This window comes from Coregonus clupeaformis, unplaced genomic scaffold (assembly GCF_020615455.1).
Source record: "Coregonus clupeaformis isolate EN_2021a unplaced genomic scaffold, ASM2061545v1 scaf0257, whole genome shotgun sequence".
In the NCBI taxonomy this organism is placed as follows: Eukaryota; Metazoa; Chordata; class Actinopteri; order Salmoniformes; family Salmonidae; genus Coregonus; species Coregonus clupeaformis.
This window is the reverse complement of record NW_025533712.1, coordinates 324,965-335,442: the sequence shown is the minus strand read 5'-3', so window position 1 is coordinate 335,442 and position 10,478 is coordinate 324,965. Positions and strand designations below refer to the sequence as shown.

Genomic DNA, 10,478 nt, shown 5'->3' with positions numbered 1-10,478 from the left:
TTGAAGTATAGTACTTTTATTGCACAAAACTACACATTTGACAAGTAGAATAACTTAGCTCACTATGGTAACACTTTACCTACAAACAAACGAACTAGTACTAAAGTATGAAAATGTATGCGCTGGATAAGAGCATCTGCTAAATGACTGAAATGTTAATATAAATGTACTACATATCACTATAATCTATATATGGGCCGTGTGTATCCTGAGGTAGCTCCTCTCTGAGAACCTCTTCCCGCAGTGTGTACAGGCGAACGGCTTCTCTCCCTTGTGGACCTTCAGGTGCATATTCAGCTGGTGCTGGTGGGAGAACCTCTTCTCACACTGGGGCAGCTGTAGGATTTCTCCCCTGTGTGGACTCTCTGGTGCCTCTTCAGGCTGGACGAGTGGGAGAAACTGGCCCGGCACAGGTGGCAGCTGAATGGTTTCTCCCCTGTGTGGACCCTCAGGTGCCTCTTCAGGTTGGACGAGTCAGAGAAACTGGCCCGGCACAGGTGGCAGCCGAATGGTTTCTCCCCCGTGTGCATCCTCTGGTGGATCTCCACCTGTTTGGGGAAACTGAAGGCTTTCCCACAGAACGAACACGGGAAGCGCTTCTCTTTGCCACCGGATCTGCTTATAGCGTTACTACTACTGTCATTTGTCAATGAGCTTGTGCAGCCATTTAGTGTTGAGGCACTGGCATTGTCCGAGGTCTGGTTTAACAGGAGAGTGTGAGGAGGACGAAGGCCAGGGAGTGTCTGTGTTGACGCAGGGTCCATAATCCAGTTGATAGATCCTATAGAAGGCAGGCTGAAGGCATCATCTGTTAGGGGGTTTACCTGAGGCGCCATCAGTCTCTCTGAATCACAACTATAGGAGCAGGACGGAGCATCGCTAACCGAGTCTGTGTCTGTTCTCATACGGACACCTCCCTGCCCCCGAAGACCAAATCTATGCCTCGCCCTGGTCTCAGCCAGTCTGTTGTCATGGAGACTAAGTTCGGTTGTTGTTTTGTGTTCAGCTGTCAGTTTCTGGTTGTGGTTAACATTGTTGTTTCCCAGCCCAGAGTTGAGGACGCTGTCCCATCCACTGACCTCCACTATGTCGCCTCTGGTCCTGGCCTGCTCAGTGATGATATCCCCTGGGCCCTTGGCTGCACCAGTCTGGGTCTGGGGATCCAAGATGGCTGCCCAGTCTCCTCTGTTAGCCTCCAGCCAACCACCTAGAGGAAGAGGTTAGAAAATAGACTACAAATATGGCATTTTTTTGTCAACAAGTTCATACATTATAGTGTTTTTGTATGTAAACATAAGTTCTATTGATTTTATTTTATGAATGAAGAAAAAACTATTGCCAGGTGCATCACTATTCCCATTGGTGATATATTACTGTGTGTAGGCTAAAGATGGGTTGGTTGTTTAGCAACAAAACCGACAGGGTTGGCTTAGATTGTTGACAACATGTAAGCTATATTTCGTCTCCAATGTTTATTGAAAACATAAATACATTTGCACAATAAGCACTTGTTGTCTATCAAATACATCGTTACAGTTGTTGGTTAGATAGCAATTTTTTTTCCTTATTAGCATAGACATGACATCAGTCAAAACACCTCAAAACAAGACATGGCATCAAGAACAAGATAAAACTAGCTGAAACGAGCCACCTACGATTCCCCAAATGGCAGCTTATTGTCATTGTTGCTAGCTATCTGGCCATCCAGAATCACAACATCACACGGACTTCTGCCCCATCGCACACATCGTTTTCGGGACGTTGACAGCTAACCCGTCTATATGCATTTCTCCCTTACCTTGCTCCCCCATCTTTAGTCCACTCAGCAGATCAATGCTCTCTGGTCCGTCTTCTATTGTCTCCTCTTTGACCAGCAGCAGATCAGGCTTCCCATCCTCCATGTCTACTGACTGTAAGAGAAACAGAGAGAGAGGATGTTGGGTCAAGAAATCTGATATGAGCACCCTGCTATGGAGCATCTTCTGATTGGGCAATTAGGGATTGCTATGAGCACTATGCAAACATGTTAGTTAATTTGATTACTTTACACTCTTTAATGGTTTGATAATTCAAAGGCATGGCCCCACACTTAAGACAAAATGTATCAAGACCTGGGCCTGTATCCACAAAGAGTCTCAGAGTAGGAGTGCTGATCTAGGATATTTCCATATAATCTTATTCATTATGATCTAAAAGGCAAAACTGATCTTAGATCAGCACTCCTGCTCTGAGAGGCTTTGTGGATATGGGCCCTGACCTAATACCATTCAGACAGTAGTTTACAGTGGGCTCACCTCAGTGAGACTGTGCGTGGTCCTGTGCTGTTCCCCTGTGGGTTCAGGAGGAGGTGTAGTCTGGTTGTCCTCTATGACCATGGTCCCCTCAGGGTTCCCCAAACCCTCCTCACACCCCTCCTCCTTCACCAGCAGCACCTCTGGACCCTCCTCCTCCTGGAAGAGACAGGTGACACAGATTACACAGACATACAGTGAAGGAAAAAAGTATTTGATCCCCTGCTGATTTTGTAAGTTTGCCCTCTGACAAAGAAATGATCGGTCTATAATTTTAATGGTAGGTTTATTTGAACAGTGAGAGACAGAATAACAACAAAAAAATCCAGAAAAACGCATGTCAAAAATGTTATAAATTGATTTGCATTTTAATGAGGGAAATAAGTATTTGACCCCCTCTCAATCAGAAAGATTTCTGGCTCCCAGGTGTCTTTTATACAGGTAACGAGCTGAGATTAGGAGCACACTCTTAAAGGGAGTGCTCCTAATCTCAGCTTGTTACCTGTATAAAAGACACCTATCCACAGAAGCAATCAATCAGATTCCAAACTCTCCACCATGTCCAAGACCAAAGAGCTCTCCAAGGATGTCATGGCTGGAATGGGCTACAAGACCATCGCCAAGCAGCTTGGTGAGAAGGTGACAACAGTTGGTGCGATTATTCGCAAATGGAAGAAACACAAAAAACCTGTCAATCTCCCTCGGCCTGGGGCTCCATGCAAGATCTCACCTCGTGGAGTTGCAACGATCATGAGAACGGTGAGGAATCAGCCCAGAACTACACGGGACGATCTTGTCAATGATCTCAAGGCAGCTGGGACCATAGTCACCAAGAAAACAATTGGTAACACACTACGCCGTGAAGGACTGAAATCCTGCAGCGCCCGCAAGGTCCCCCTGCTCAAGAAAGCACATATACAGGGCCGTCTGAAGTTTGCCAATGAACATCTGAATGATTCAGAGGAGAACTGGGTGAAAGTGTTGTGGTCAGATGAGACCAAAATTGAGCTCTTTGGCATCAACTCAACTCACCGTGTTTGGAGGAGGAGGAATGCTGCCTATGACCCCAAGAACACCATCCCCACCGTCAAACATGGAGGTGGAAACATTATGCTTTGGGGGTGTTTTTCTGCTAAGGGGACAGGACAACTTCACCGCATCAAAGGGACGATGGACGGGGCCATGTACCGTCAAATCTTGGGTGTGAACCTCCTTCCCTCAGCCAGGGCATTGAAAATGGGTCATGGATGGGTATTCCAGCATGACAATGACCCAAAACACACAGCCAAGGCAACAAAGGAGTGGCTCAAGAAGAGGCACATTAAGGTCCTGGAGTGGCCTAGCCAGTCTCCAGACCTTAATCCCATAGGAAATCTGTGGAGGGAGCTGAAGGTTCGAGTTGCCAAACGTCAGCCTCGAAACCTTAATGACTTGTAGAAGATCTGCAAAGAGGAGTGGAACAGAATCCCTCCTGAGATGTGTGCAAACCTGGTGGCCAAGTACAAGAAACGTCTGACCTCTGTGATTGCCAACAAGGGTTTTGCCACCAAGTACTAAGTCATATTTTGCAGAGGGGTCAAATACTTATTTCCCTCATTAAAATGCAAATCAATTTATAACATTTTTGACATGTGTTTTTCTGGATTTTTTTATTGTTATTCTGTCTCTCACTGTTCAAATAAACCTACCATTAAAATTATAGACTGATCATTTCTTTGTCAGTGGGCAAACGTACAAAATCAGCAGGGGATCAAATACTTTTTTTCCCCCTCACTGTACACTCCCTCAGGTACGTACACACTCACACACAGATAATAAACACACTTTCAACATGGAGTGTTTACCCATCCCCACTACGTTTGAGTCCTATACTGTAGTTACATAATTACTTCATTGTTGTTAAACCAATCATGGTGGACATAAATGTTGTTGTGGGTAAAAATAAGTCAGCTATGATAAGTCAAAAGTCATCATCAGACGAATCTGACAAAACTATTGTGACGTGTACATTAGGTGTTTGTTAGTGTGGGGGTATGTGTAGGTATATTTAGTAAGTCTATAATGGTTATAAAGCGCTGTCTGGTGTATGCAGAATAGGGTGAGATCAGATGTGATGTACAGTGGGGGAAAAAAGTATTTAGTCAGCCACCAATTGTGCAAGTTCTCCCACTTAAAAAGATGAGAGAGGCCTGTAATTTTCATCATAGGTACACGTCAACTATGACAGACAAATTGAGGAAAAAAAATCCAGAAAATCACATTGTAGGATTTTTAATGAATTTATTTGCAAATTATGGTGGAAAATAAGTATTTGGTCACCTACAAACAAGCAAGATTTCTGGCTCTCACAGACCTGTAACTTCTTCTTTAAGAGGCTCCTCTGTCCTCCACTCGTTACCTGTAGTAATGGCACCTGTTTGAACTTGTTATCAGTATAAAAGACACCTGTCCACAACCTCAAACAGTCACACTCCAAACTCCACTATGGCCAAGACCAAAGAGCTGTCAAAGGACACCAGAAACAAAATTGTAGACCTGCACCAGGCTGGGAAGACTGAATCTGCAATAGGTAAGCAGCTTGGTTTGAAGAAATCAACTGTGGGAGCAATTATTAGGAAATGGAAGACATACAAGACCACTGATAATCTCCCTCGATCTGGGGCTCCACTCAAGATCTCAACCCGGGGGCGCTAGAGAGCGTGCTATGGAGTAGACGTGCATTGCTAGAGCTCCGCTCAATTTTGAAACAAATTAATATTTATCTTAACCTCTCACAACCTATAACTTCAAACAAATATGACAAAGGGAAAAGGCAACAAAAAAGGGGGCGCTAAACAAGATAATTGGAATGAGATAGACAACGAACCAATTTCAACGTCGCCGACCCACGAGGAGCTAGCTGAAGAGGCTAGCTTCCAAGAGTTCCCCACAGATCCTACTCAAAGTGACATACTGGCTGCCATAAACGCACTAAGCAAGAAGGTGGACACAAGGTTGGCTGATATCTCAAAGAGTATTGGGACTTTGGCCGAAACTGTGAAGGCAACTAAGGGAAGGGTGCACGAGGTTGAGCAGACGACAATCGATCACGAGGCCAGGCTACAGGACATAGAGAAACAGTGCGCAACGTTCAAAAATGACAACAAAACCCTGAAGGCCCGACTGGAAATGCTCGAGTCGCATTCAAGACGCCAGAACATCCGAATATGTGGGATCCAGGAGGACACGGAGAAAGGGAAACCCACTGAATTTGTCTCGGAGCTGATACCGGCATTGCTGGGGAGTGAACACTTCAAACGGCCATCCTGATCGACCGCGCACACAGAGCACAGGCAACGAAGCCGGCCAAGGGCGGGCCACCAAGGCCATTCATTGTAAGGCTGCACTATCCCCACACCAGGGATCTCATCCTCAAGCTGGCAAGTCAAAAGTTCCCCCTTAACTACAACGGAGCCAGGGTGTCTTTCTACCCAGATCTTACCTTGGAGGTGAGGAACCAACGGAAAGAGTATGATGAGGTACGCAACAAATGCAGGGCGGCCAACATCCGATATGGATTCCTCTTCCCAGCCCGGTTTAAGGTGACAGTCGAGGATCAACACGTACGTTTGACAACGCAAAAGAGGCAGATCTGTTCTTGACAAGCAAGCTCCCCGGCTGAGGATACAGAACGGCTGTGCCAGCAGGCTAAATGGCCAAATACAGGCCAGGAATGTGTGTGAATTGAATTTCCGGCCTATGTCTTTTCGATCAGAAGATCAGAAATTGGGACTTATAGGATAGGTGAGATGTTGTGGCTAATATAGCATTGTTTGGCATGTCATGTTTTAGCGCCACTCACCCCCTAACATGAGAGTTAAGTTAAGTGTTATTTAATATTAGTTTATATGCGGAGCATCTATAGACGACGAGTTAGTTCAAGCTTTATGTCTAGACACCCTAACGTTTGTGTGTTAGCCAAGGAGTGCTTCGTTTGGGGAAGTCACTCAGTAAAGGGATGGGAGGGGGGTTGGGGTCTGTGTTTTATGTTCACGTTTATTAGTACAGGTGGCATGACAAGCTCCCGCACGGCGGGACGTTTTTCTTCTGGGTTTTGTATGACAGCAGCAATTTGCTTTAAAATAAGAAATGCCACATAGTGACCGAGCACAGAGTAGACCAGGTGGAATAAAGATAGTCAGCTGGAACTGTAATGGATTAGGGCATGTCGTGAAACGAGCTAAGGTTTTTTCTCATCTTAAATCACTGGGTGCTGACATAGTGCTTCTTCAAGAAACTCATATTAAACGCCCCGCGCAGGCCAAGCTACGAGTCGGCTGGATCGGTCAGATATACCAGTCTAACTTTGATGCAAAAGCGAGAGGGGTAGCAATCCTGATAAGGAAAAACATTCCTTTTGTTTACTCAACCTCGATTTCAGATCCTAATGGTCGGGTATATTATTGTGGCTGGTACACTGAATTCAAAACCAATAACCTTGGTCAATTTATATGGACCCAACTTCGATGATCCATTATTTTTTCAAAGGGTATTTAAGGCCATACCAAATATCTCGGATACAAGTGTTATTGTTGGAGGTGACTTTAACTGTACGTTAGACCCTCTTTTAGATAAACAGCTATCAAGGTCACTTCAACAATCAAATGCCAGTGTCTGTCTAAATACATTGATGACAAACCTTAACATTGTCGATATTTGGAGACTGACGCACCCAACAGACAGGGATTATTCTTTCTTCTCATCAGTTCATAAATCATATTCCAGAATTGACTATTTTTTTTTTTTTTTTAAACTAATCTCAGCAGCTGAGTCGGTTACCTATCACCCCATTCTAATTACGGACCACTCTCCTCTGTCCATGGTGCTGAAACTCGACAATATGTCGACAGGTCGGCGACCGTGGCGCTTAGACGCATACCTGTTGAAAGATGAGGCTTTTTGTCAGTATTTGGAGGAGCAGATTGCCTTTTTCCTCAGTACTAACGACACGGGGGATGTTGACGACTCCACCCTTTGGGAATCTCTAAAGGCTGTGATTAGAGGTTACATTATTTCTTATACATCAGAGAGGAAGAAACGTGCCAATACTAGGCTGAGAGAAATTGAAAGAGAGTTAGGGGAACAGGAGAACGTTTTTAGGACAAATTCCTCGTATACAGTCCTTGAGAAGATCACAAAGTTAAAGTATGAATACAATACCATCCTTTCGAAACGGGTGGGCTCTTTACTTGCTAGAACGCAACAAAGTTATTTTGAACTGGGGGACAAACCACATAAATTATTAGCAAGACAGCTAAGGCATGTACAAGCATCTAGAGCTATTCACAAAATAAAAGACAAGAAGGGTAAAATAGTAACAGATCCGCAGGACATTAATAAATGCTTTGCACAGTTTTACTCAGAGCTATACCAATCAAAATGCGATGCTACTGATCCACAAACTATGGAACGCTTTCTCGCTGATTGTGAACTTCCTAAACTAGACAGGGGGCAGCTGCCGCACTCGATGCAGGGATAACCTTAGATGAAATTAACACAGCGATAGCACAATTTCCAAACAGCAAGGCCCCTGGGCCCGATGGATATGTAATAGAATTCTATAAGAAGTACTGCGCTAGTCTATCTCCACTTATGCTGCGAATGTTTCAACAATCCAAAGAAAATACCAAACTCCCGCAAACACTGTATGAGGCTACAATAGCCCTGATCTTGAAAAAGATAGAGATTCCATGGAGATGTCGTCGTATCGCCCCGTGTCGTTACTCCCCATAGAAAACAAGGTGTTGACAAAGATATTGGCAAACCGATTGAAAAAATATATTTCCGACATCATACACCCTGACCAGACAGGTTTTATCCCGGGCCGACATATATACTACAATTTGAGACGCCTTTTCAACGTAATGTATCATGATCATAAAGTTGAGGCAGTGGTAATAGCTCTTGATGCAGAGAAGGCGTTTGATCAGATTGAGTGGAAGTATATGATGTCGGTTCTGGAGCATTTCGGATTTGGAAAGGAATTTATTAATTGGATAAGAATTATTTATGCACACCCAATGGCGTCCGTGGTGACCAATCAGGAAATGTCGCAGTCATTCCGCCTGTTCAAGGGGTGCCGACAGGGGTGCCCTATTTCGCCTGCTCTCTTCGCTATAGCCATGGAACCCCTTGCTACGCGCATTCGGGCATGTGCCGATATAGCTTCTGTTAAAATAAAAGACACACAGCACAAAATTTCCCTATATGCAGACGATGTTCTTTTGTTTTTGTCCAAGCCTAAAACGTCTATTCCACCATTACTTAACTTGATAAACACATTCGGCTCCTTCTCTGGCTACAAGATAAACTGGCAAAAAAGTGAGATGATGCCAATATCACGGCCTGTGGATATGCAATTTCTGCAATCTACCCCGCTTAGAACAGTGAGGGACAAGTTCACAAGCCTTGGCATTGTAGTGACAAGAGACCTTGACCAGCTATTGAAAGTGAATTGGGACATGAAAATATATCAGCTTAAACAAAATATAGATTTCTGGAAAACTCTGCCTATTTCCTTGGTTGGTCGTATAAACGCTATTAAAATGGTTGTCCTACCCAGGTTTCTTTACCTCTTCCAATGTCTACCCAATTTCATACCACAAAGCTATTTTAAGAAACTGGATTCAATAGTAACTCCATTTTTATGGGATAACAAGGCAGCCAGAATTGCAAAGAAGCATTTATGCAAGTACAAGATAGAGGGGGGCTTTGGCCTTCCTCACTTCAAACTGTATTATTGGGCTGCTAATCTGAACATTGTGTCTTTCTGGAGGGAAAGTTTACCTGAGATGAGACGGAAGGATATGCCTTCATGGCTTTTGATTGAGCAGGCCTCCTGTCAACGTTCCTCACTCCCTGCACTTGTTAATAGCCCATCATATGTGAAAAAAGCCACTTATGACTCCAATCCAGTCATTTGTCATACTCTTAGGATCTGGAAACAGATTAGGGATTTTCTTAACATACCCACTGTGTACATAGACAGCCCGATTAGCCGGAATCATGCTTTCCACCCTGCAATGGATGATGTGGTGTTTTCACAGTGGAGGGAGAAGGGGCTCACAACAATTGGTAATCTATACATAGATGGTCAGTTAGCTTCATTTCAACAACTACAGGCAAAGTTCAACATGCCAACAACACATTTTTTCAGATACCTCCAAATCAGGAATTTCTTAAGGACACACATCCCACAGTATGGCATGAGGCCAAATAGTCCTACATTAGATAGCTTGATCCTTGTCAAACCCCATTCAAAAGGGTCGGTCTCCAGACTGTATGATGTGCTACAGGCCCACATAGAGGTATCCACAGACACCATTAAAAGGGCTTGGGAACAAGAACTTGGTTCAGAAATCTCAAATGAGGACTGGATAGAAGCTCTCAGGAATATAAACCACAGTTCAGTGAATGCCAGACACAACCTTGTACAGTTTAAGGTGATACACAGGTTACACTACTCAAAAGTAAAACTGCATAAAATATTCCCGGACACCTCACCACTGTGTGAGAGGTGCAAGCAGGAGGAGGGGACGTTGTCCCACTTATTCTGGACATGCCCTAAATTACAGGCTTACTGGGCTCTCATTTTTGATTACTTATCTAAGGCCTTTGATAGAGTTCTAGCCCCAGACCCATTGATCGCTCTGTTTGGTACAGTTGATGGGAATAACCAGGAGGGGAAAGCTGTCTCTCTTTGTACTCTATTAGCCAAAAGGCTCATATTGCAATTTTGGAAATTGGAGACTGTACCTACCTTTGAAATGTGGTTACGGGATTTAGGGAATGTAATCCATATGGAAAAGATTCGATACAACACCTCCAATAGAAGTCCATTGTTTTACAAAATATGGCAGCCGATACTGGATAAATGGTCTAGTCCCGCTTCATAACTGGGCTGACGATCTGCTGCTACTCTGTGCTGTACTCCACTCAATATTTATTTTTGGCTGAACTACACTGCTTGTAATGACTATATGCTGTCTTCTTATACACGTACCACCTAATAGGATTTTGTTTTATTTTGTGTATGTGTGAGTTAACTTTTGTTTTGTCCTCTAAACTGGCCATCCCATCCAACAGTACAATGAATGTCATTGTTTGTATTGCTGTCTCTTTTACTTTATTTTTATTGGAAAATAATAA

At 43.9% G+C, this 10,478-nt stretch overlaps 1 protein-coding gene across 1 annotated transcript; it reads right to left on the bottom strand.

The window, feature by feature from the left end:
• On the bottom strand, window positions 1-1,834 carry LOC121560245 (zinc finger protein 70). Its single transcript, XM_041873263.2, has 2 exons — window positions 1,799-1,834; window positions 1-1,207 (listed from the first exon to the last, which is right to left on the bottom strand). Exons 1-2 carry the CDS (start codon window positions 1,809-1,811, stop codon window positions 294-296), a joined length of 927 nt encoding a protein of 308 aa, XP_041729197.2. The 5' UTR covers window positions 1,812-1,834; the 3' UTR covers window positions 1-293.
• Between the last annotated feature and the right edge of the window lie 8,644 nt (window positions 1,835-10,478).